Raw genomic sequence first — 26,885 nt, forward strand, 5'->3', positions numbered from 1 at the left:
CTCAGGTGCAAACGCGCGTACGCTTTGCTCTGCCTGCAGCTCCCTTTATAGGGGAGGGCACCGGCTTATCTCACTGGAGCTGGGAAAAGCAACATTTCGAGCAGCTTGATCTGTGCTGAGAACAGCAGGACTGTGCACCTAGAAAGATCGCTTGGGCTCCCTCGCGCAGCTGCACGCCTCCTCTCAAGCCAGCCCCAGGAGCTGATAAACCATCCCGGCACGGCCCGCCAGCTCCAGGTGCCAGGATGGGAAGCGGGCGGCAGCAGGCTTGCTCAGCTGGGCCTCCCTCTGAAGTTTCTCGCGCAGTTGAGGCTGCTTTAAAACCCTCCTGCTGGGTAGTCTGGGCTGGGAAATGCTGCTGTTCCTCTTCACTCACCCCAGCCAGCTTACTTCCAGGAATATTTTCTCTGAACCAGCCCTCCAGCAGTGCAGCTGCCATTCTTCATGCGTGACAGGTATTTCCATTTGGGTTGGGAGACGTCATGTGTAAAAGCCAGGAAATTCAGGCTGATCTGTGCAGCAGTGATCTAACGTAACAGGAGGGGGCCGTGTCCATGGATACGCAGTTTAAATACACAGGGGCGGCACATGGAGCGGGGAGAGGGCAAAGAGGCAGGAGAGGAATCCTCAGTGGTGAGAGACGCTGGCTCTTCAGGGAAGCACTTTTCAAAACAGATCACCTCTCCAGAAGGTCTCAGCTACTTCACCTATGAGAGTGGACGCCTGATGTCAGTCTTCTCCTGTGAGCATCTTCACTGCACTTTTCTGAGAAGCTACATTTTCATTATCCATCATCACCTTCCTCAGGTGAATCAAGATCAACCAATCAACCAAGAGTGACGCATAGAAAAGGGGGCTGCAGACTGGCAAGTCCATATCACAGCTGAAAATCACTGTTGACTACAACTCAGTAGGGACAGACTTGCCGTGATTGAGACTGAGCCAGAGATGAAGGAAGGTCTCCCTTGCACTGCGAATGGGTATGACATGCTGTGTGTGCACAGGGCAGGTGGCTGGGCTCCATGGGGTAAGTGTCCTAAAGAAACCACCAGGAGGCTAGGAGAGCTCCAGACATGTACAGCGTGGGGCTGTGTCCTTCCCCATCCAGAAGGTCATCAGAGGTGCCTCCACTCTGCCCTCCCAGTGCCCAGGACCGGCTCCCTGGAGAGCAAATGTGACAGGAAGAGGACCTGGACCAAGGAGAGCCCTCAGCCAGGCAAGCAGATGGCTCAGCGCTGCCAGCTCTGCCTCAGCTGCTGGGAGGCATCCTGGTCCAGCGCCAGCGCTCCTCACGTGCGGGTAGTGAGTTGTCACCAACAATCTTTCTCGCCTTCTCTGATACCTGACTCAGCAGGATTTTAATTGGGTTTTGGGAAGGGCAAAGGTTGTTTTGAATGAGTTTGAAGTGTGAATGTTTAAAAACTCCGTTTGCAGGACTGTTCGTTGGCTCTGTTTAGATGGCTCTGCACATGTTTTATATTCCCTCCTCATTGAGCTTACACAGTTCAATAACCTTTGGCTTTTATTATTATTCCACTTTGGAAATCCCTCAACTAAAGTAAATATTTAACTGCATTAGCAGTTTTTCCTGAGGCACATGGGGGCTTGTTGGGCTTGTTTAGTCTAGTAAAGGGGAGGCCAAGGGGGATCTGACAGCAGCCTACAACTACTGGAAGGGCATTTACAAAGGTGATGGACCCAGTCTCTTCTTGGTAGTGCCAGATGACATAATAAAAAGCAACGGGATGCAGGCGCTGCCTGGCATTTTCAGGTTGGATGCTAGGAAGGAATCCTTCCCCCACAGGTTGAGCAACCCAGGTCAGCATGCAAGTGGGGGATCTCCATCCTTGGTGGGTTTCCAGACGCAGCTGTACAAAGCCAGGGCCACTCTGATCTCATGCTGGGGACAGCCCTGCTGGGAACACAGGACTGGACTGGAGACCTACACAGGGCCCTCCACCAGCACTGCTGGGCCCTGTGAATAGCAGCAGCTCTCGCTTTCTGGCACAGGCTGGTTTGTCCACTTAGGCTACTACTTAGCAAACGTGCACTGAGCCGATACTCAGCCATGTGGACAGTACAGGGCTGCATCCTGTGAGATGATCCCATGAACACTCAGCACAGCCGCGGATGAGGGCTATCAAGGGCCTTTACAGGGTTCTTCAAAGTATTTACTACTGAAAAAACCCAAATCTTACAACTCCAAAAGCTTTCATGGTACTGCTGTTAGAGAACGCTGCTGCACCACCAGGCATGGGAACACAGCTTGGCTCGTTCAGCTCGTCCCAGATAAGGTGCAGGAGCTATGGAGTGGGGTTGCGTAGCTTGGGCATGTTATGCTCTCAGGGTCTCTTTCCCTAAACAAAAGGCAACAGGAAATGCCTGTATCCCTTTTGTGCGTGGAGCAGTATGTTTTGGAAAAGCTGGGCAAATTAAAAAATGATCAGTTTAAGGCTTGATCTTCCCCCACCTGGTTCCTCAGTGATGTTCAAATGCTGCTGTCCTCACAGCTCAAATTAAAATGAAACACGAAGATATAATGGAGGGGAAATCACCTCTCGTGAACTGATCTCTTTTCCTGCCTCTTCTTTCAAGCACAGGCCTGGAGACCCTGTTTAAAGCTCTGCCAATCGTCACGCCCAAATAAAAGATGTGGAAATTCTTCCTTGGGATGAGCAGAAAGTTTCCTGGTGGCTACCTTGCTTTAATGTCCGAGATCATCTGTGGTGTGGTGCATCCTTATCACACCCTGGCATCGTGAGTGACCATGGTGCTGTTTGTAGACTTCCTACTCTCTGGACACAGCAGGCACAGAGCCAAGTTGAATTGCATCACACTGCTCTTGCTCCACATCTGCGTCGTGGCCTTATCTGTGGTTTGGCCTTGGTGTCGTCACCGCTCCACCCAGCACCTGCCATTTCCTTGCTGTTATCAATAGCCTTCCTGGGATTTCATGGCTGCTCTCAGCCTCCTGACTTGCCGTGCTCACACCAGCCTTTTAACTCCTGTTCTGCCGTTTCTCCCAGCACTTTTGCACACTTTCTCTCTCACTTTATGTGCACCAGCAAACACCAGGGACCCACAAACACCAAAGCACCCCAGGAACAGAGCACTGCCTGGTTCATGCAGCCCAAGCCCAGGGCTCATGGTAGATCCCCCCCTTGCACAATGGAGTAAGTAAAAATAAGGAGAGCAAGCGTCACAGCCGTGTTCATCCTTAGCTCCCTCTTTGCTTCCAGATGTTTTTTACAGAGAGACAATTATCATCACAGCTTCAAACTTCTAGACAAAACCTCCAAGGCCCCAAAGGTTTGCAGAGCAATTTCTCCACTCCTCTCCCCCTCACCAAAACAAAAAAAAAATCCCCAAGAACAATTTAGACAGAAAGAAGCCTTTTGATGAGAAATACTAATTTGGGGTGTTTCCAGTGCTGACCAGTCTGGACAGGGCTACCATCCTGGCCTGGAGACACATGGGTCATCCCGATGGGCCAGAGGGAGTCGGGGAGCACCTCTGCCTGGAAGGGAGCTGGTTTGGCCTCTCCTCCTGGAGGAGGTCTCCTCTGATGTCTCCCCATGAGCAAGAGGAGGACAGACTGACCTATTCTTCCTCTTTGCAGAGAGAAGAGCAGGCCTGTAGGTTCCCAAAGGTTTCCCTTGGATGTATCAGGGAGCCAGGCATGTAAATTTCTTGAAGACGTAACCATGAGTAATCAAGGAAGGGAACGGCCATTAACCACTTCCTGGGAAATGTGTGGTTTAGCCAAACCTGCCAGACCAAGCCCACAGCACCAACTGCTTCCCTCCTCTCTTTATTACTGCGAAGTAAACGCTCCCACGTGGCAGGCAGTGGGTAAATGTCTATTCCTTTGATGATTCAAGCATTTTAAGTGATACCATCAGCTGCAGGGGCACAAAACGCACTGAATACAGGCATTATTCCTCCCATTTCCTCTCATTTCTGACAGCTGAGGGGGAGCAGAGGGACACGTTGTCAGCCAAGGGGACAGCACAGCTGCCCACCAGGCCAGGCCACGTTCTAGCTCTCAAAGGTGCAGGAGCTGGGGAAGCAGGGGGACGGGGAGAATGATCCTTCACACAGCTTTGCTTTGCTTTGACTGCCCTCTGTAGCTGGTCAAAACTTGCTGCGGCTCATCCTTGAGATGAGGAGAGCTGCATCTCCTCTCCTGCTCTTCTTGCCCAGAGATATCCCTGTGGCAAGGGACAACTGACCAAGGAGGATGGATTTACTCAGGTGATCTAGAGAAATCAGATCATAAACCTAAAGGATGCAAATAAAAACATTCATAGGCAACTACATGTTCTCCTATACAGGTCCTTGGGCAAGTGGGAAAAAATGAACTAGTAGGACCTCAAAGAAGAGCATCAGAAGCGCTGAGTTTCAAACCAAAGGTCCACTGAGGCCAGCATTGCCTGACAGCCCCCATACTGCTGGGCTAGGGCTGCCCTGGCACCCTGCCTCTTCTCTCCGGTAGCTGTTTTGGGGATGTTGTCCAGGGCTTGGCCTAGCGCTCCCGATCCCCAAGTTCCCTTCCCTCTAGCTGAAGACGCACTTTCTTATGTCTGTTTTAAGTCAAGCTCCTCCTAGTGTCATCAAATGCCCCCGTTCTTGCATGGTGGGTCTGGTGAGCAGCAGCTCCGCTTTCACCTGCTTTGCCTCCCTCACAGTTTCATAACCCCTGATTGTATCCCCCCTCATCTCCTTCTCTCCAGACCAGAAAATCACAAGCTCTTTAGATCCTGGTGCATTTTCTAGTCCCCAAATGGCTGGCCAGGATGATGTCCTCCTTGTGGCTCTAGACGAAGGAAACTGAAGACAACGGAAAGAAGGAAAAGTCAAAATGATGTTGTAGCCTGGGGGTGGGGGGACAAGCTGGGCTGAGCACACCGCCCTCCAGAAGCTGCACACAGCCACCCAGTTGCCTCCAGCAGGACACAGACCTGAGAGAAGGAGCTGGGGGAAATCCAAGACAGCTTCTGGTTTCAGGACACGTGGGGCAGCTGGGCTTGTGAGTCCGGGCTCTGCATCCCAGCGACGTGGCCACCCTCTTTCCACACCGGCCCTGCCTTCTCCAGGGACGCGTGTCTGACTCACCAGCCCCTCACCGTTTGACTAACCCGCACCGGAGGCATTGCTCAGTGACACACCAGGTAAGCATCCCAGCGACCACAGGGAGCTGAGCGTAAATAAAACGGCATAGCAGCTCTGCTGGCACCCCAGACTCCCTGTCCCCACTTTCCAGCAGCTCGGCAGGCTCCTGGTCTCCCATATGCCACGAGCGGTGGCCTGCCAAGCAGCGTGCAGGTCATGAGCCCACCAGGTTGTTTCAGAGGGCTCTGCTGAACACTCGTTAGTTGTTTCCAGGATGGAAGTTGAGTCAATTCAATCAAGTGCAGGGCATTGCTGCTGTTTTATGCCAGCAGGAATGTCCCTCGATTTTGCCTCTGCCTGTCCAGACCTCTGGGCCATGAGAAATGATCTGGACGCACCTGTGGTCCCACAGAGAGCCTGCAGCTCCTTGGCAGGTGTTGACCTTCCCTTTCCCCCGTGCTCCTAGGCAAGGGATTGTTGTCTGAATCCTTGGTGTGGCAGTTCAAGATAAAAACAGCAAAAACCCATGGATTTATTTTCTCCCAAGTAAATGCTCAGCATGGGATCAACCAATCCACAGTGGATGAGACCATGTGCCTGGGCAGGATGGGGAGAGCTCTGGTATAGCTGGGCTGAAACTGCTGCAGGACTGTCCCTTTCTAATCATCTGAGCTGACGTATCTTCACTGGGGCTGTGTTACAGCTGCATGAATCCAGCTGTGGCTCAAATTACCCTGAAAGACTGGGGGGGGGGGGGGGGGTTGAAGCCCCGAGCACTGTGTCAGTGCTGAGGCCAAACACATTCCCAAAGAAACCAAAAGGGGAAGCATTTCGGGTCCTTTAGCAGTTCATTCTTACTCCAAAGAGGTAACCTGGGTGAGATAAGAGATGCTAGCAGCAGGGGTAGGTACTTCCACGTTAATGATCAGATTTACCTATCTGGGAACTTGTACCCACTGGAATTTACCAAAAAAGAAAGGCAGAGTTCAGAGTCTCCTTCTCCCTGCGTTCTTCTTCTGCAAGAATAAGTCTGTACAGAGCCACCGGCTTTCAGTGCTAATACCCACTGAACATGACCGAACCCTAAACATAACATAACACTAAATACAAAAACATTTCCCTCATAGCAGGTGGTGGCTATGGGTGTTTGCACTTCCTTCCTTCTCAGCCGTTGCTGATTCCATCTTGTGCAGCACTGAACACCATTTAAAACCCACCATCCTGCACTGAGCACCACACTGGAGAAAAGCAGGTAGCACACATGCCAGGTGACCCCTTCAAAGTGACAACTGCTGTTGGGAAGTGTTTGTGGAGGATGTCCCTTGGGTGTTGCAGGTAAGGCCTGGTCTTTCCAGTCCATCGGTTGCTAAAGTCTCTGAAGTTACCCCAGAATTCATGCAAAGAAGAGATCAGGGCAACCATGTTTGTTTCTCTGAGCATTAAGCAGATGTGATTCAGTAACGCTGTGCTTGTGTGCATTTTTGGCAGTAGGGGTCACTTGGTCACGCCTGTCCAACTTTCAGGATTGCTGCTTGTACCACTTACACCAGTCTCCACTTCCCTCTGTGCATCCAGGGGTGCAGTATCCACCTGAAGAAAAATGGAGGAATGAAATGCTCTTTTGCGTGCTGTTTATACTGTCAGTGTGCAGGCATACGTGCTGCTCTGCACTTTCACTTTAGCTAAATAGTTAGCAAAGGAAGAATCAGGTCTTACATGCAGATACAGAAAGCAGAACTGTGTGCCCTTGAGGTTGCCTGCTACTTCTGACTTCAGAAATCACCTCCTGTGCAAATATAAATTTTTTCAAAATAACCTGTTAACTACTTGGGTTTGTACAAATTAACACCAACAGGGAGCCTCATCAAATATCACCAAACAAATGGGCACTTCCACCACCAGTGAAACCCATCCTGTTCCTTCCAGCACATTCTTGCAGCTTATGGTTTCTATTCCTCTTAATATTTGCAGAGTCAACTCTGCTGTTTGCAGACCACATAATTTATGTTGAGATAGCAATATCTTCAGTTAACTCCCATCTCTGTCTCATTTTTTACCCTCACACTGTGGTTTCTGTGATAAATCTGAGCAGCACTGGAAGCATTGTGAAAAGCTTATTTCTGCAAGCCCCATTTTAACCTGATTTCGATGGTTAGAATGGGATGTGTACCCTTCTGCCGAGGCGAGGAAGGTAGCAGGACCTGGTCTGTGTCTATGCCACCACCTGCTATTTCAGGGCTGCTCCAGCACACTTCCCAAAATGCTGCAGCCATGAAAAAGCATCCCACAAAACTGATTCACTGTCAGTGGCGGAAATTAGAGAAGAGTTGTGCAAAAAGGCCTCCGGGTTTGCAAGATGGTGCCGAATGCAAGTCTCACGCTCTGCCAGCCTGGGCCAGTTTCAAACCTTTCAAGTAAAGACCATCACAAACTGCAGACAAAGCTCATGTCTGGTCCCTCATGAGGCTTTTTTCCATCAGTGCTGTCCCTGATCTGATCCGTCAGGGCTTTCAGCAGAGGGCAGCTGGATGTGGCTTTTGGATCTACAGAGCTTTCCACCTCTCTCCACCTCGCTCCTTCTCTGTCCACCTGCCTCACCTGCTACCTGTCCCTCCAGCCGAATTCAGCTCTTCCCTGCCCTCGTGAACCAGGGAGCCCTGCTGGAAGCACAGCCTCCTTGCTCTGCAGCACCGCGAGCTTCGGACTGCACCAAGCCATGCCCCTCCGTCCACGGCCCGGGACTTCCACCGTGACCTTGCAGGAAAAACCTGCCCACTCCCGAGCAGCGGGAATGGCCCCGCCAGGACCTCCCTGTGGGGTCAGCGGTGGCCACTGGTCCCATGCTGCTGGAGAGGGAGCTCTGCTCTGTCCCACCGTTGCTCCTGGAAGCGGCATTTCTACTAAGCGAGCAGCGCTGGAGAGCCCTTAAGAGCACGGCCACCGGCAGCACAGCTGGCTGCCTAGAGCCTGCTGTGTGCTCCAACACGCGGGGTGCGTGGTGCCACCAGAGGGCACCTGTGAAGCGGGGCACCCTGCTCTTCAGCCCTACCACGGCCATGCTCCACTGTCCCCTCGCCCTGCTCCTCTGACCCCTTCCCAGATCCCTGCTGGCCCTGCTCACCTGGGGAAAGGACACCTTCCTCGGCCAGGAAAGGGCTCCTGGGGCTTGACACAGAGGTACACAGAAGGGCTCACCCAGCTTCTACTCCACCACAGATCCAGCTGCCTCTAACTCCACGTGACCGTGCAGATGCGCTCCGCCTGTGCTGGTGATGACTGCACACTGCTCTTCAGGCAAGCAGAGGTCACTAAGGGGCAGCAGTTCATCCTGCCCCTTTGGCTTTGGCACTGACGCCCCAGCATGAACCTGGAGAACTAGGTCATACCGCAGCAAATCTTTCCTTGACCTGCAGGATTCAGAAACCCCGATTTGACACATATTCATGGACTTTCCTGGACTTTTCTCTCTTCTTCCTCATTCTTTGGTGAATTCTTGCTACAAAGCTTTCCCCAGGTGTTGCTGAGATTTTACTCCTTTGTACCCTGATGGCTTGTTTGAGCAAGTACTTTGGACGTTTAAGATCTCTTCCAACTGTCAAGTTTGATTAAAATCAGGCTTAGAAATCATTAGGCATGGAGGATGGACAGACATGTTAATGTGCAGCACAGTCCCACGCTTGTTTCTGTAGGGAAAGAAAGGGTAGATATGACCTTCTCCAGACAAGAACATCACCACTACCATCAAGTCAGGGAGCTAGACATTGATTTGGTTATGACTGGCAAAGCGAGATCACCAAAAGTTCTTAACAGGTTGGGCTGGGGTAGAGATTGCTATGGTGAAAGCTGAAAAGCTGGAGAGAGCTGAAGTGCAGTGTGTATGAGAGCCTAAGGACACACAAGCACACATTTTTCCTGTAAGACATATATTTCTATTTCTTTGTTCTCTGTTTTAGCAAGACATCTTACCTCTATGCCAGGAAAAAAAAAAAAAAAAAGGTGAGCCATTGTATGCTTATATTTGTATACTTATATTTACCAATACACACATGATTGCCCACCTGCATGTGGGCACAGAGTGCAAATGATCTCTGGCTACAGCAATAACCTTCTTTCATTACAAAGCCCGGCTCTGCTTCCAGAGCCCTGCTGAGTGTGGGCAAGACAGTGGTCCCACAGAAAAAATGGCAATATTTTAATACTACTCACAAAAAAAAATAGCAGGAATGCATGGTAGGGTGCTAAAACGGGACTCCAAAAATATGTGTGAGACATTTCCTAACTCTGTGATGTTTGTACTGAACACTCTGCTAACTTCTTTAGCTATTACTTGCTAAATTTCAAACATCAAGCACACAACAGTGTCACAGGAAATCGAATTGACCCTACCTTGAGTCATGATTGAGGTTTGAGCCCAGATGCACCACAGGGAACTTTCCCTACAAGTTAATAGACCAGCTTTGAGCTGGGATCTACAAAGAAAGGAAAGTTAAATTTTACTAGCACACGTCAGATATCTGCCGACAGCAGTGAACCATGGAGACTCTGGGCTGACCTGCAAGTTCTGAAAAATGGGTTCTCTGCTTAGAGCCATGTCACTGGGCTGCCTCTTGCTAGCTGATCCATGACAGCTGACCAGAAGTCCTGGAGGCTGCGAAAGGTGGCTTCAGTACTTCAAGAAGGCAATTTATGAGCTGGTCCTTAGTTGAGGGGTGGCTGGGAACATCAGCAGTGATAGCAGTGCTGTAATGGACATCTGTATTGCCATCTTGATGCTTATAGCATCAGGTTCCACCATAGCATTAGGTGATCAATGGACTAACTTGCCAGGTGTCAGGTGTGAGAAAGGTGTCAGAAAGAATGAAGAAACATGCCAATAAAAGTGAAAACAGGAAGCAGAAGTCTTTGACTGTGCACCCTGGCTGCAGGGAAACTCTTTCTCCCTCAGCTTCCTCAAGGCTGCCTCATGCATCCCTCTCACAGGTGCTCTCAAGTGGGACAGCGGAAGCCACTTAGGAAGAGCACAGAGAAACTGAGACCTATTAACAGCAAAAGTGTGTTCAAGTCATTGTTCGGTGTCCGAGAGGCAACTTTAGGACAGCCAGGCTGGCATTATAAGGCCAAGCAAAGAGAAGAGCCATGGCACGCCACACTAAGCTTACCTCAGGACTGTGCGCACAGTATGGTTCATACGAAGGCCGTGCCTGCTTGTGAGTAGTACCGGGCAAATGTCACCACCGCTGCCTGAGGCAGGGTTACAAGGGAGCCCTGAGGATGTGTCTTTCCAGGCCTACGGACTCAACACTCGTAAGAAACTCTTCCAACTTTGAGGGACTTTGGATTAGGCCCAGGCCTGCTTGCCCAAGCACTTCCACTGCCTTGATGATGCTGCGCGGGTGAGGAAGGTAAGCAGCATCTGGCATTTATTCTGAAAAATAAACTGCGAGGAGAGGCAGAGTGAGCTGGGTTTGGTTAATCTGACAAAGAGGAGGTCGAAGGGGATCTAGTGACAGCCCACAACTACTGGGACGATCAGTTACAAACCGGAAGGAGTCGAACTCTTTTCCCTGATGCCAGGACACATAACAAGGGGCAGTAGTGACAAATTGCAGCTTCACAGGTTCACGTTGGACATTAGGAAAAATCTTTCCCGGGAAGGTGGTGCCTCCCTGAGCAGGGCACCAGAGAGGTGGTGATCTCCATCTCTGGGGGGGGGGTTCAAGCTTCAACTGGGCAAAATCACAGCCACTCTGACCTAACGCTGAGGACAGCCTTGCCCCAAGCAGGACGGTTGGCCGGTGACCCCCAGAAGGCCCTGCCTCCAGCACCGCTGGGGGGTCCTGTGATTTCTCCAGCAGAAAGGCCGTGCTGCTCTCTTCCGCTTTGCCACGGGCGCGATGCAACAGCTGAGGGGCAACCCCAAATTTCTGCTTAGTCATGCTAAGTGGAGACTACCTTAAAAAAAAAAAGAAAAAGAAAAAAGAAAAAAAAAAGGCTTTGAAGGGGAACGGACCTCGGCCAGGCCCGAGCCGCCCGGCAGCACCCCCGGCCGCCCCCGCGAGGGCACCGCCGCGCTGCCCCGGCGCTGCGCGTTCGCGCGGGGCGGTGCGCGGCGCAGCGCGGGGCGGGCGGGGAGCGCGGAGCCGCCCCGGGCGGAGCGGAGCGGGGCGGAGCGGGGCAGGACGGAGCGGGGCGGAGCGGGGCCGCCCCCGCCGCAGCCCCCGCAGCGGCGCGGCGAGGCGCGGCGCTGCGCGGCGCGGCCGGCGCTCCGCGGGCAGCCGGGCGGCATGAAGGAGCCGGCGCTGCCGGGCACGTCGCTGCAGCGGGCCTGCCGCCTCCTCGTCGCCTTCTGCGCCCTGCACCTCTCGGCCACGCTGCTCTACTACCTGGCGGGCAGCGCCCTGGGGCCGCCGCGCAGCCCCGAGCCGCCGCCGCGACGCCCGCCGCCGCCGCCGGGGCCCCGCACGCCGCCGCCGCGTCCCGCCTCGCCGCCGCCGCCGCCGCCGCCGCCCTCGCCCTGCCCCGACCCCTCGCCGCTGCTCGGTGAGTGCCGCCCGCCCCGCCGGGGCCCCCCTTCCTCCGCCCTCCCCGCCCCGTCGGGGGCCGGCAAGCGCCGCGGCGGCGCTCTGCGAGCGCGCTTCCTGCGCCGGCGGCCGCTGCGCGCTTCCCCCGCTGCGCGCATCCTCCCCGCCGCCGGGCTGCCCGTCGTGCCCGTCCCCCGCCGCCGGCTCGCTCCCGGGGGCTCCTGCGCGGCGCTTCCTCCCGGCGGCCGGCGGAGGCTGGCGGTTTCCTGCGGGAGCGCTACCCAAATCGCTGCCCTTGCGCAACTTCGCGCGGAGGGACGCGGCGGGCCGTTTGCGCCGGGCTGCGGGCGCTCCTGCAGCCCTGCGCGGGCCGCGTGGGTTTTGAAAGTGCTGCGGGGCAGCGTCGTGGATGTGCTCGCTGTGCATGCGAGCGGCGCTTCCCACGTATCGGGACCTGGGATGCAGCGCCCTGATACGTGGCAGCCTGGCTTTTATTTTATGCGGACTGGAGCTCCGCTCCCCCAGGCCTTTCCCAGGCTGATGCACTGTCTGCGGCTCTGTAGCGTGGTGGTGCTCTGGCTTTTGCGTTGACTTAGTAGAGCTGTTTTGATCTACTGACTTTGTATTGTCATGAGGAGGAAGGAAAAAAAAAAAAAAAAAAGCAAGAGAGAGTTTCAGCCCCCTCTCCACCCAAACCAGGTTCTTAAAACTTGCTATTTGTAGCTGCTGCTCTTTGAATAGACACTCCCTGGAAAGTAAGGAGCAGCGTTTATTGCGCCGAGCTGCAAGCATCCTAGGTGTCAGCGACCTGACCGTAAGCATTTGTGCCCTGGAGACTAGGGATCCTCTCACTGATTATCAGTGTGCCGCATTTACACAGGCACCTTTATCACTGGAGATTCATAACCCAGGAAGAGACTTTTGAGAAGCTACATGTGGTTTTCACGTTTCGAAACTGACACAGAAATTCATAGTTTCTCTCAGTACTCGCTGGTCAGCTTTTCATGGATCAATGCGTCTGAATAACAAATGACTGGTTTGTTATTGTAGGAAGGCGGTTTTGAGGTCTCTGAAAGGAACTGCATTCAGGTTTTTTGTTTTTATTTTGTTCTGGTGTGTTTTTTTTTTTTGATTTGTGTCTTTCACTTTTTTCCCTTGATCACTTTAACCTGAAAGTGACTGCGTGAGTCTGTCCTCACAAAGTGCATGTGGGAGCCCTTTGTGGATATGGCTTTGCTTTAGATGATCTCCACTTACCCTGATCCTCTCAGCAGCAAGTCATGTGCTTTGAAATGCCTGCGACACAGAGGAGTGCTCCTCGTTTCTCCAGGATTCAAAGCATTACCAGATTTAGCAGCTGAAGGATTGGACAAAATATTTTATGCTGTCTTTGTATCATCTTCAACGCAATTTGCTAAATCTGTCAAAGGCCAAATGAGGCGGTTGGAAGTGATTTCGGCTGTGTTCAGAGAGTTGCAGGGTTACGCAGAAAGTAGCTCCTAACAGCCCAATAAGCAAATGATTTTTAGCTAAGGTGGGTTCGGTATGTGGGGTGTGCACGCAGATGCCGGTTGGTAATGTTACTGCTTCAAGATCTGTAGCCTGCACGTAGGTGAGAAACTTGGCTGCTCTGGGGTGTTTAATTTTTCTCTGCTTTTTCCGACTTTGATAGCAAATGGCGCTTACAAAACAATCCTGTCATACCTCAAATGCTGGTGAGAGCCAAGTCCGCTCTGATAAACTTCTCAGGTATCTCTAAGGTCAGCGTGGGGAGTGGAGATGTACGCTATCTGCAAGCATTTCTGGCGCTTCAGTCACCCACCCAGAATTCAAAAAATTCTTCTTTGTGTGCCCAGAGCTTTTTACTGGTATAAATGTAGCAGGCAGGAACTAGCAGGGATCTTCCTCTGATTCCCACCTGTCATGGAAAACGTTCTGATATGGACAGGTAGCTCCATCTCATCCGTTTCCTTAGCGTAAACCTAAATTCAGTGAAACACAACACTCGTCTTTTTTTTAATGTCATTGGGAAGCATGTGATGAATCATGCAGGATCCGTGTGACTGAGCTGGTTTGTCTTTCTGAGCAGTCAAATAGCCAGGTATTAATTTTGAGAGGCCCAGAGGTTTCTTTCTAGCAAAGTTCAGAGAGAGTAGTTTACAATCCCTGCTGTCTGGCTCTGGAACAAATGCATTAGCTGAATGAGGTTTAATCTCTACAGGCAACTGCCAAATGTGAAATGCTTTTATGGTTCAGTTATCCTTATTTATAATTTAAAAGCATAAATCAGGCCTGGGGAAATAATAGCATAAATCAGCCCTCAATTAAAAGTCCTTAGCAGCTATGCAAGTCCTCTAATATAGGGTGATATATGCATTTTGGATGTATGCTCCAGATGAAAGCTGCGTGCCAGTGAATATCTTAAATAGGATGTGTGTTTGTAGAAGCAGAGACCACTTACCATCGTGAAAATTCAACTTCTGAGAAGCCTTAAAGGCAAGTAAATCCAACTGTATTTTGTACCTGGCCATTCCCCAAGCTGTTGCGTTCTCTATGAGCTGTAGAACAACATTGCAAAAAAAGAAAGAAAAAAAAAGAAGAAAAAAGAAAAAATCAGTTGTTCTAAAGAAGTAGTAAATATGTTGGCCTAAGTGCTTTCCGAAAGGTCAAGTGATTTTCTTTGACCTTTTCCATCAGATCTTTGAGTTTAGGCGGATGGTGTTGGTATCGGCTTGTGGTTTCTAACAGGAAAGGGGGCAGGTATCCCCTTGAAGAACAGCTGTATTCTAAAATAACTTCCATAAACAGCAGAACAGCTGATGTGAAAGCAACTCGTATCTTTTGGTGCCGGAAATCTGTAAAGCAGAATCTTGTGGAAAGGCTTATCTGTATTTCAAGGATGTCATTTTTCAGGTCCTGCCTGATCGAGAACACGTGTTGTTTATGGAAGTTATTTTAGAATACAGCTGTCGGCTTAACCGTTTTTGACCCTCGTTTAGGTACCAGGTGTGGTGGCTGGCAAGGGATCGTAGACCAAAGTAATGAGAAATCACTCCCAGCCCCGTGGGCATCTCACGGTGAAGGTGACCCGCGTGCCCTGAACGTACTGCAATAACGTGCCTGGATCCATAGCTTTTACCCCCAGATTTGAGATGGAAAATGTGACTTGACCAGACACTGAAATTAATGGACATTGGCAAAAAGTAATTTCCGTGGTAACATGTGAATCGGTGAATAGTACAAAGGACAAACCACTAGATATGTGCTCATCTGTCAGTAATGCTTAAAAACGAATACACTTTCCGATCAGTTGTCTGTTTGGTGGGGGATCTTGGGCAAGCCAGAAAAATAACCATTTCTTCCCGATGTCAGTGTCTCGGATAGAAACTCTGATGTTTTCCGCTGTCAGAAAGGCATGTTTAAAAAAAAAGAAAAGAAAAGAAAAGAAAAAAAGAAAAGAAAAGACCTCCTTTGGCCAGCTTGCTCGTGAGCAGCACTCAGTCAGCTGGAGGAGGAAGGCCCTAGGACGTGGCCTTTTTCTTTAATGCGTTGTTACTGATAGCTGGGTAGTCAGCGCAAGCAATGGTTTTAAGCTGTAAATGCTAGAGATAAGTAATGACAGTATTCTGATGCTTTCGGGTTTTTTTGGAGGAGGTAGAAGTGGGAATGGAAGCAGCCTGCCAAATTGGTGGTGATCCTTAATGTCTGTGTTGCAGAAGCTCTTAGGGGCTATGTGCTGCCTGAAAAGTCAGCGAAAGCACAAATAATCCTCTAGTTTGAGGGCTCTGTGTTTATGAACATTGCATCCTGGCCGAGCTTAATTTGGGGTGAGAGAGGCAAGCGCTGAAAGGTGCAAAAAAAACCCGTATCTTTTTGAACCTCTTTAGCCTCTGTGCGGTCCCCGTCCCCTCCCGGCTCCTCCCGGACCTGCGCGCCGCGGGCATCCTTCTTCCTCGCCGCTAGCCCGTTTGGTGCCCGGCGCCGGGCAGAAGCGGGCGCTGACTGTAGAGAAGGAGGGTTGTGCAACGGGGTGAGATCACAACGAGGAAGTCGGTCGGTCGGTCGGTTGGAGAGCAGTGCCTCAGCTATCATGTGCCCCGCAGCGATGCCGTTTTTCGAAAAAAGTAAAATAGAAACTTGCAGGGGAGAGCGTGGGGGGAGGACTGGGGGAGGGGAGGGTTAACACGTGGACCCCTTCCCTCGGACTTCAGCTTCTTTGGCCTCAAAAGAGAGCCGGGGAAGACGGGTTCAGCTTCTCTGGAGAACATGCTTAAGGTGCCTGGCGGGGGACGAGCGTGCTCCTGGCAGCGCTGCCGGTGCCTCCGCGGCTCGGTGGAGTTGCTTCGGGAATGGCCATCGGTCCTGTATCCGTGTCATCCGGAGCGCGTCTCGTCCTCAAAGCGCGGGCTTTCTCGGGAGATGGGGAGCGGCTCTCTGTGAGGAGAGCGTCCCCGGCCCAGCGTCGCCGGCCGCGCGCGGCGATCGGGCCGAAACGAGGGTCTCGAAGCGCGGCCGGGCTTGCGAGCCGCCTCCCGCGGGCGCCGTGCCCTTCCTGGAGCGCAGCCGCTCCCGGGACGGGACGCGGCGCAGCGGGCGGGATGCGCTGGAGGGCAGGAGGAGAAGTTTTCCATCTCCTGCATCCAGTGTTTTGTAACGCGCTTGGTCCTTTGCCAGCGCCGATCTGAGGCAACGGACGGCTTCTCTGGGCCAAGTCTGCGCTCGGGGCGAGACAGCCGTTTGCAGCCTCCCGAGCCGCCCTGGCGTGCGGGACCCGATGCAGGACGCCGCTTCCCCCCTGCTCCCCGCAGCTCCTTCGTCGGGCTTTTTGGGGCTTTTCCCCCCCCCCCCCCAAGCGTGGATGGAGCAGTGTTAATGTCCAGTTTGCATCCGTCTCTCCAAGCTGGAGGAGGTCTCACCCCAGAGCCCTGTCCCCAGCCCCATGCTAAAAATGTGGGGGTTTTTTTCCCCCTTTTTTTTTTTCCCCTTTGTGCAAGTCAGGGCGAGGAGAGGCACTTGGCCGGCCTGGTGGCGAACCAGCAGAGACGGGCAAGCTGCGAGGATTGGCGAGTGTCCCCGCCGGGGCGATGCCGCAAGCCGCCTTTCCAGCCTCGCCGTCCCGGGCTGCGGGGGCTCGGGCAGCCCCCAGCCCCAGCAAACTGTTCGAAGGGGCATTGCTGTCGCCCCCCTCCTCGCGTCCCTCCCCCCCCTTTTTTTTTCCTTTTTCTTTTTTTTTTTGGTGGCTTCATTAGAAACATGGGCATGGGGGGAGCCGTCCAGTTTCAGCTGCCGATTTTGCACGGTCGCCCCGTGCCCACCGCTGCTATTTAGGGAGCCGGCTCTCGCGCGGGGGCTCCAGGTGCAGCGCGGGGACGGAGACGGGGCGGCGTGATGGCCGGCGGGGGGGACGACGACGACGACGACTTTCTTACGGGCTGGTTTCGCACGGGGGCCGGGCGGGAGGCGCCGAGGCTTGCAGAAACCCTTCCCCGGGAGGGGAGGCTGCCCAGCGCCGTGCGTCCGGGAGGTCTCTTGTCCCTGCGTCCTGCTGCGGAGAGGGTTTTCCTGGCAGAGAGGGGTGCTCCGTTTTGGGCCTATTTATTTATTTATTTATTTATTTGGTCGGTGATGTCTGGGGTCATATAAAATGTGGTTCTGGATATGTATTTAATGCGAACCCTGCCCACAGTGCGGGCCAAGCTTTGGAGGGCAGCGCGTTTGCCCCCCCCCCCCCCCAACCCCGGCCGAGCACCGTGCCGCTGGACGCCCGTGTCCCCGCACGTGCAGGACTTTCCCCGCTCGGTCCCCGCCACCGGCGCTGCAGGGGTTTCGGAGGCTTCGGGCGCCAGCGCGGGTTGCGGTCACGCTGCCCGGCTGCCGTTCCCGCCGCTTCCCGCGCTGCCCGGCCAGCAGCGGTGGTGGCGAGGCAAGGAGGGGTGTGTGTGGAGGTTTAAAAAAAAAAGGGGGGGTTATTTATTTATTTATTTAATTTTATTTAATTTTATTTATTTAATAAAGTCGTTCACCTGAGCAAGGGGGATGCAATTCCCTGCCAGCCCTGGGACTGGCCCGCGCGCCCCGGGGTGCGGCGAGCCCTGCGCCGCTGCGGCCGGTGGGGAGACTCACCCCACCGCCTTCCGGGGTGGGGTTGGTTTATGTTGGGTTTTTTTTTCTTTCTTTCTTTCTTTCTTTCTTTCTTTATTTCCCCAAGCAAGAATTGATTTCGTGCAGTTTCTTCAGAGAGGGGTGGACGGGCCCTTCCCTTTTCGGTTAGGCCTCCGCGGGCGGATTTCGCTCCCGGCAGCCCTGCTTCCCTTTCCTTCCAGCCGCCCTTTCTCGCGCAGCGTTTGCCCGGCGGCCCCGATGCGGAGGAGGACGTTCAGCCGGCTCCCAGGGCCCGTAGCCGAAACCTTTCGCATTTGCCGCGCTCGGTGGTGGGGTGGGGGGGGGGGGTGATTGAGAAGTTTTGAACTTTGATGTTTCTGCGCTGCACACTTTCACTTTCAGTCTCACTCAGTTAAATATCTGACATCTGTGCCCATCCTAAAGCATGCAAATTTTTTTTTTTTTTTTTTAAAGCATTTGGGAGGGCGATTCATTTTCACAGGCCCTGGTGAAATGCCCTCCGGTCCTGAGCTGCACAGGATATCCCAGGTGGGCGCTGCTCGGCCCAGTGCCGCCGGTCTCCCCCCGGGTGCTTTTCGGCCCAGCCTGCACCGATGCATGGGATTTTCCCTGCCCCGGTGCAGAATTTGGCCCTTCTCCATATTGAACGGGACCATCCGGGTTCGTGGTGGGGGGATCCTATGTTATTGCTGATATTCACCTGTGCCTGTGCAAGGGGAAATGCACCTGTGCAGGGCCTGGAGGAGGTGTTTCACCCCATCCAGACCGCAGTCGCATGGCTTTTTTGGGCCTTTTTTTGGAGCGGCTGTAACTCCTCTTGCAGCGTCGGACCGAACAGGGTGCGGGCTCCCTGTGCGAGGGTCCTGTGCCGCTCGTCTGGGCGAGCAGCAAGGAGGGCGCCTGCTGGCGGGTGTGATCCCTGTGGCGCCGCAGGTTTCGGACGCGGCTGTTTGGAGCTGGGGAGCGAAGAGGTCCCCGAGCCTTTGGAGCATGTTCTCCAGGTGCAATTGGCCCCTCGTTTCCCTGTCACTTTTTGCAAGCCTCACCTTTTGCCTTTATTTGAAAAAAACAGCTTCCTGTTTGTGTTGCATGAGCTGCGCTGGCTCTTCCGACATCTGCTTCTCTGCAAAATAGTTTTCCTCTCCACCTCTCGTTTGAAGCTGGGTGGAAGTGTTTCTGGGTGTGAAAGATGTTTTTCTTTCTCTTATCCCACCAGGGCCACCTAAAACCTCCTCTTACGGTCTGTCAGGTGTTTGGATGTGTTGTAATGCTCTTGTGTCTTTGCAAACTTAGGACAACTGCTTGTTCAAGTTGTTGGCTTTTTTCTTTTTTTGGTGCTAAAACTATATAGTCTTGCTGACTAAGGTTTGTGAAGCTGCTGTATTGCAGCTTTGTGACTTTGGATCCCAAACGGTGTCTGCCTGCAAATCCTGGGGCCAAACGCATGAACGGAGCTGCGTGTCAGCAGAGCTCAGCCGTGCGCGTGCGTTTTTCGCCGCCGTGTGACACACAGTGGCTCTTGTGTCGCCTTGAACAAAAGCAGAAAGGATTAAGATGGAGTGAATCAAGCTGGGAAGTTTACCTAGCAAACACAGATATGGATGAAGTTTTGGCAGGTACTCAGCACTCACAGCAAACTTTGCATGCCTTTCCGTGCATCGGCGGATCGTGTCCTCAGTCAGCGTCCTTGGGAAGCAATAGCCTTGAGGCTGTTGTCCAGGTAATCAAATTTCAGGCAAAGTGATTTAAAATTAGCATCTGGAATCATAGCTCTGGTCACCAGCTGGAAAGCCCGCACTTACAGATTTGATCTTAGTCTTGTTCTCCATGGGAAATGGACTGAAAATGGTGATTTTTATTGGCTAGTATTTTGGCATTGCTTTTTATTAACCTGGTGGCTTTATGAAGTCTAGACCAATTTATTTTAGCCATTCTGTATTTGAAAATGCACTTACTCAAATTTTTATGTTTTTGGATTCTTTCTGACATCAGTGAATTTATTAACTGGGTAATTTGTGTCAAGCTTTTCTCAGAAACAATTGGAATTGAAAAGTACAGAACCCATATCTAAAATGTTTTTACTGGCTTTAATATTGGCTGTACCAGGATAGCGTTTGCAAGAATGCATTTGACATTTAAAGCTGATTTATTACGCAGAGGATGTGACTAGTACAGATAGTTTCTCATCAGCGTCCTTCAAGAAGCTGAAGCTGTTAAACCTCCATCTTCTGCAGCTTTTTTCTTTTTTACCATAAATGTGTTTGGTGTTTTTTTTCCCCCTCTCAGTTTTTCTGTTTCTGGCCTTCCAGTTCCTTGAAGGTGAACAAGAACAAGCATCGTGTTGCACCCGCTTTAGCATGATGAGTGGTCTTGGTTTGACTTGGGGGCTGGTGACTGCCAGGCTGTAAAAGCACCGTGTAATGTTCAAATGCTTGTGGTTGTCCTTGCCCGGCTGGGGCACACAAGCTGCAAAAGAGGGATTTACTTTTAAATTAGCCTAACTGGCAAACTCTTTGGTTCCCCTCACTTTGTACTCTGCGTGAATGAATGCGAGCCATTAAAAGAGCTTTTGTGTTTGAACTAGAAAGCCTCTCTGGGCTGATGGGATGTGCTTCCAAGTTGTTTCTCTTGAGAAACAATTACAAAAAGTGTACTTTTGCCTTAACAGGAAAGGGTTTTTAGGTGGGACTGCGGCCACCTGGTGTGTGGAAGCTGGCTTGATTTGCAAGCGCTGCAAAGGGATCTGCTGCTTCCGCCGTTCAGTTTCCTGCAACATCCTGTAGACTGGTCAGATCTCCCTGCAGAGCCAACACAGGCAGAGCCACAAAGCCGTGTTCTGCCCGGAAAATGCCCGGGCGATTTTTGAAATGCTGCTCCTGGTGACAGTATGTGAGGAAAAGATGACCTCTTCAAGTTTGTGCAGAAACTTTCCTTTTTCATCTCAAATCTAGCACCTGGCTCTTTTCTTTCGTGTTTAAAACTCCAGTGCTGCAAATGCTTGTCCATTCCCACTGTCTTTGGATGAAGAACTGTAATTATCCAGTTTTTATTAAAGTACAGATATGCTCCTTCAGAGGCTTTCCATCATGCAGTGCCATATGAAGGACGGATGCCAGAGCTGTCATGTTGGTAACTGCTGGAGCGTGTTGATAGTTTAAGTGAATTCCTATCTAGTACGGCTTTTACTTTTTCAATGAACAGAATTTTAGCAGCAATGCTGAGCAACGCTCTTATAACCATGGCTTTCATACCTCTTCGTCCCTTGATGTCATCTTCTAACGGACATGAAACTGAGGGTAGGAGAGGGCAAAGGAGGCAGACGGACGTGTGTCAGAGCCCGTGTGAGACAGGGAAATGGGCACAGAGCTGGGCCAAAGCCAGAAGCTATTCTGGGAGAGCGGCCGCCGCGAGGACGCGGTACCAGCTTTTGGAGGAAACGTCGCGCTCTTGTCCCCTCCCGCCTCCACTGCCAGCCGGGCATCGCCGGCCACGCGCCCAAGCCGTGTCCGCCGGGGACGCGGCCGGCTCCGTCCCCTCGGAGGTGCGGTGGGAGGCTGCCGGCCCCAGCCCTGGCCGTGGCCTCGGTTCCCATCGCGCTGCCGCGTGTTGCTTCCTGGCTGGATTCCTCCCATTCTTGTTTCTTCCTCCCGCCGCAAAAGGCGCTTCCGAACTTTGTGTGCAAGCCGCTGCTCGGTTGGAGGAGCTTAAGCCCCTGTGGGCCCCTACCTTGCAGTCCCAGGCCAGACGTGCGCAGAAATTGGCTTGGCACAGCGTGATAACGAGGGTCAAGAACCAGGCAAACAGCACTGGGCCACAGCTGGGAAAGGCAGGAGTTATCCGTCAGTAACTAAGGCACGGTTGTCAACAAACTGATCTTAGCTGCTTCAGCTTGAGAAACTTCTTCCTTCTTCTTGTGTGAGAGGAGACCATGGAGACTTGTCGGTTTAATGTAATATTACCCATGCAAAATGCATCATCTGGGGACAGATATGTATAATTTGTTTTCTCCTGCGTCTTTTTTTCTCTCTTCCTTCTTGGGCAGTGGTCAAACTCATCCCTATGAGCCCTTCTCCTTACTGGGAAACCCATGGAGCAACAAGGTGGAGAGGATGCTTTGGAGAAGCTCTGCCTTCCTGAAGGAAAGATGGTTCAACCACTTTCATGCAACTGTAAATGTCTGTTTTCGTTGCTCGTGGGTCTTTGCGATACACCAGTGACTTGCTTTGTAATATATATGCAAAAATCAGAGCTCAAAACTGTTGCTAAGCTGGATAGAGCTGGAGTTTGGACCTTGCAACATAGTTGTTGATACCGTCCATCTGTTAGCATGCTTCCTGGCGTGCCTCCAAACAGTTCCTTGGCACAGTTCGGGAATTGGCGCTGGGCCAGGGGCCTTTCCCAGAAAACCACTTGTGGTCAGCCACCCCTTTCTGAAGGCTGAACCTACCAGCATGAACCGAAACTGCAGCGGGTCGGCCTCAGCCCTTCAGGACGGCTCCAGACATGTTCAGTTTATGAGTATAAATGCAGTCAGTGGACCTTGTCAAATCCCACCTGTGGCACCTGTTTCTGCAAGATCTTATTTCCGTTGTTCAGTGAGTGAATCAGGTCTTGAGAAAATCAAGCCTCCCAACAGTCAGGTCTTGCTGCTTCTGAGGGTACGTCAAGCACCTCTGCGTGCTTTGGCAGGTCTCTTTTATCTCCAGCCTGAGCCAGTACGGGTTTGGAGGGCAGCACATCTGGACTGAAATATCTTCTTCTAGATGAATAACCAAGAAAAAGGCCACTAGCCTCAAGTGTTATTTCCACTTCCTAGTTATATTAGTAGGCATTGGAGTGTGTACAGCATTGACTGTAAGAACCACTGTCTTACATAGCTCTAAAATCGCTCGTGCTCCCTTCTCAAGAAGGTCCACAACCTCATGTCCATAGCTGGGCTCCAGGGTAACGTATTCTGCGAAGTCCAGCCTCACCGTGGACTCCCTGATCCCCACCAGTGAATCACGGTAGTGGTCACAAACAGACAATTTGTGCTACGTGTTACAGAGATTGTGAATACATGTATACCCACCGCTAATATGTAAATATACAAAACAGCTATGTATGTCATGCATGTTCTCAAAGGGAACTGGAAGCATCTTCAACAAATGCAAAGAGAAACTGGTAACTCTAAGACAAAACACATGTACGTGTGTGCGTTTATACCCGTGTGGAGGAGAGGGAGAGGATACAGCAGCCAAATCTCTAAGGACTGATCCACAGCCTAGCGTTTAAGATTGAAGACTTGTTTTATAGCTGGCATTGCCAGTGTGGAGGCTACAGCTCTCCCATCTGCTGCAAATGGACTGCTCTTTATCGGTGGCTGGGTATGCACGCGAAGCACAACTTTACAAGATGCCATAAACTGATTTATTAGGTCACCATTGCTGGGAACAGCATGTGTCAAAGGGGGAGATACGAAGGGGGAGGTACAAAGGGCGAAGGGAGTTGTGGGGCTCCTCAGCTTTTGCGGCAAGCCAGGTCATCAAATTAAGCAGCCAGAAGCAAATTCTGCAAAAGGTGAACAGTTTTCTGCTAGTTTAGTGCAACGAATGGGCTTATTCTGTGACCAGGTAGATTCTGGACCTGCTGCGGGAGAGGACAATTGTCCAGCTGGGGGCAGGGAGAGGGAAGAAGGAGAAGGGGAGACAAAAGGGGGTGTGAGGATGGCAAGATGTTCATTTTGCTCATATGCGAAACAGCACCCTTCGGCCTTCAGCTGAAGGTGTATATGTACAAGAGTCATGACTGGGAGTACCGGGGAGGGAAAGAACCTGGTGGATCATTAAATCCTGGTGGTAAGCTTCCCAGCAGAAGTGTGCACTTTTCTTTGTATGATAATGTTATCATCAGCCAGTCCAAGCCATTTTGGTGACAGCGTGGTTTGGTGCAGGGTATGGCAGTGGAGGGATCTCAGCTCCTCGCGGGACTTGTCCAAAGCCCCTGGCTACGCAGGCAGGTCCCTCTGCCTAGCATAGTACGGAGGAGGCTGCTCTGGTGCGTTTCTGGCATGTTTCCATGATGCAACACCTGAGCTTGTTGCAGGCACAGGCTGAGGCAGCTCCCGGGTACGGGTGTAGAGCAATGAACGTGGCGCACGTGGGGCGGTCACTGCCGACAGAGTGGTCTTCATGCAAGCAGTCGGCCCCGATCCCTGCGTGAGGAAACACCAGCCTTTCGAGAAGGCTGAGGCCACGTCAGCCAACTGCCTGCATGTCCCTGCAGGGTTTGGTCGGCTGTCTCCTGCGTCCCAGCCCGTGCTCTCACGTCTGCTGTTGCTGTCACCAAAGCTCCTCAGGTTTCTCCCGCCTGGACGCGGCATATTAAGAGCTGGCTCAAGCCGGATGGGAGCGTCAGCAGTACATCTTTCTCCACCCTTCTGGATGGTGTGTTCCTCACCTTTAAATAGCTCAGAAGCTCTTGTCCTCTCTGGGGTGCCAGTGGGGGCTTCTCAGTTTTACACGCTAGTTTTGGCAGAGATTATTTTGGCAGTTTCAATACCTGCCATGCTGAAACCGAATGCAGGAGTTGCCAACCTGCATGCAAATGTGGATTTCTTTTTTCTTCTTAGCAGTTCTATCACAGGACTTTTTAAAAAAATAATAGGTATGCCTACAAAACACTGAAAGTATCTGTAACAAAAAGGGGGTTTTGTTCACTTTGCATGTGGCTAGTCTTGGCGTAAGTAATTACGCTGATAGGAGAGCTGGGCTATTTTTGAAGCGCCTGACTCTCACGCTGCGTTAGGTAGAAGAGGGCGCAGAGGGCATGCTCTTTGCTGGGCTAGTTTCATGATGCGTGTGCCAATGGGAGCGCACCTGTTGGATTGCCATGCAAACGTGAGGATTTTCCAGGCTCGTTATACATCTGCGGCTTTTTTAGGGTCGGATACCAACAGGCTCTTGTGGGTTTCCCATGAACGTCATTCTCCCCCTTTTCCCTTCTGTGGTTGCTTCGGGTGCTGTCGGTGTGTAGAAGAACCAGTCCTCGTGTTAAGGGTGCCCATCCAGTGAAATAAATTGCACGCAGCCCTGGGAACCTGCTAACTTTTTCTCTGTTGTGCTTTCCTTGCAGTTGGCACGCTACGTGTGGAGTTTTCCCAGCCCGTGAACCTGGAAGAAGTGGCGAGGACAAACCCGGAGGTGAAAACAGGAGGTCGTTTTGCTCCCAAGGACTGTACAGCACTTCAGAAAGTAGCAATTATTATACCATTCAGGAATCGCGAGGAACACCTGAAATACTGGCTCTATTACCTACACCCAATTCTTCAAAGGCAGCAGCTGGACTACGGAGTGTATGTTATCAATCAGGTAAGATGCTAAAGACATAGGGTTTTAAAACACTCTTGTAAGTGTGCCCATGCTACTCTGAAACAGAGGATTGGTTTCTTCATCCTGAATGTCGGTGGGCTGGTGGAGAGGGGTAAAGTCCCTTAAAAAATTAAAAAAAAAAAAAAGCTGTAGCACAGTAAGAGAATGTGAAAGTGAAGATGAGCAATTCTGCTTTGATAACTTTGATTGAAGACCTGGAATCCCCTTTCCCCAGACAGGCAAAGATAACAGTAAAGAGCTTCTGCTTAAAGAAGCCACTTGGTGAGAGGGGAATAAAATCCTGCTAGCCTGACCTAATCTGTCCAAATGTTCCTTTCTCCCAACTGCTGCAGGAATTGCATACGCAGGTCTTAAAGGTGAGAAGGTAACATTAATGCTTAATTTGACCTTGGGTGTGCCATAAAGCCTTAGGGTTTCGCTCACTTCCTTGAGCAAGTCCTGTTCCTTTTAGTAGTAGTGCACAAAGTGTCAGGATGGACAAAGCTGTCATGGTGGAGCAGGTAAGTGATTGTCTTTAGGCAAATAGAGCAGAAAATAACGACTTTTTTTTTTCTCTATATTTGATGGTTGTGGAGCTGTCTTTAAAAAATGGCACATTTCTCTCCAAACATTCTTGGTCTTGCTTTACACCATCATGGTGGTTAAACAATTGGGTGTTTTGCACACATGGAAGAGCTTAAAATGTTTAGACCACTGTTTGGACAGCAGTGTGAAAGGGGGATGATAGTGCTGACAGTTCCAGCAAAGACTTCTGCCTGGAAAATCTTGCAGCACAGTTTCTCTCCTGAATACATACTTGTATCCTGGTTTAACCTCATTTTTCATGAATCTGAGAAAGAATATGCTTCCTGAAATGTCACTCCTTAAATTTTCAGATCTGCCAGTGTGTTTGGGTGTACCAGGCATCTTGAATATTTAAAATTATTGCCCAAATGATGAGTTTCGATATAGAAATGGAAAATAAGGGGAGACTTTTTTTCTAGAAAGAAAACAGTAATGGAATATCGGTTATTCCTCTTACTTTGCTCATTTCCAGGGTTCCAGAGAACTGGGGAAAAAGTAGTTTGTGAGGAATTAGTGATAGCTGCTAAGAACAGAAGCCAAGATACTCTCTATGTGCCACTGAATGTATTTGTGGATACCAGGCCACCGCTGCCGAGCCCGAAAGGCATTTCTGTAACACGTCAGGTGACCAGCCGTGTTCGGAAGCCATGCCCTGCTGACGCTGCCCGTGTGCGGTGCAGAGACCAGCTCGTAGCTCAGCTCTTCAGACTGACCGCGGTGGTCAAACCCAGCTCTTGCTCCTTCAGGCCGCATTTTCCCGCGCCTTAGCATTTGCCTGTGCGGTTGCTGGTGTTTGGTTACCAGGTCGCTCGAGCCACCGTTCCCACCGATTATTTGGGTGAGGGGAGTGTGGGTGGCAGAGCAACGCATCTCCGTTTTCCAAGCATTGGTTAGAAATTGGGATGTAGTGGGAATAGGAGTTCTGCTGTTTCTGCCGATCGTGGTTCCTTGGCTAATTCTTCAGAAGACTCGAAAAATTGCCGGCAGCCTCGGGGGGCGCTGCTTGTGGGCGAGCAGCCGTCTCTGCTGTAAAGAGCCGATGGCGCGACTGGGGACCGACGGGGTGTTTCCCCATCGGTAGAGTTCAAGGGTAAGGAAAGCACAGGGCCCGACCCCGCAGCGCTGCGCTGGCGCCCGTAGAGGCAGGCAGTCCCCAAAAGCCCGGTTGGGTTCCCGCTGCTGCTGTGACCGTGCA

At 51.7% G+C, this 26,885-nt stretch overlaps 1 protein-coding gene and 1 long non-coding RNA gene across 2 annotated transcripts in view; one reads left to right on the forward strand and one right to left on the reverse strand.

Annotated features, from left to right (window-relative positions):
- Positions 1-6,103: 6,103 nt before the first annotated feature.
- Positions 6,104-9,581, reverse strand: LOC136995325 (uncharacterized). Its single transcript, XR_010886895.1, has 4 exons — positions 9,499-9,581; positions 8,234-8,795; positions 6,829-6,898; positions 6,104-6,702 (listed from the first exon to the last, which is right to left on the reverse strand). It is a non-coding gene; the product is annotated as an uncharacterized lncRNA (long non-coding RNA).
- Positions 9,582-11,381: 1,800 nt separating this feature from the next.
- B4GALT1 (beta-1,4-galactosyltransferase 1) overlaps positions 11,382-26,885 on the forward strand; it is a 28,124-nt gene continuing 12,620 nt past the window's right edge. The window contains exons 1-2 of the mRNA XM_067316747.1: positions 11,382-11,652; positions 24,870-25,105. Of these exons, the coding sequence (XP_067172848.1) occupies positions 11,397-11,652; positions 24,870-25,105 (492 nt within the window). The 5' untranslated portion in view covers positions 11,382-11,396. The remainder of the gene's footprint in view (positions 11,653-24,869; positions 25,106-26,885) is intronic.

Source organism: Apteryx mantelli, chromosome Z (assembly GCF_036417845.1).
Source record: "Apteryx mantelli isolate bAptMan1 chromosome Z, bAptMan1.hap1, whole genome shotgun sequence".
Lineage (NCBI taxonomy): Eukaryota > Metazoa > Chordata > Aves > Apterygiformes > Apterygidae > Apteryx > Apteryx mantelli.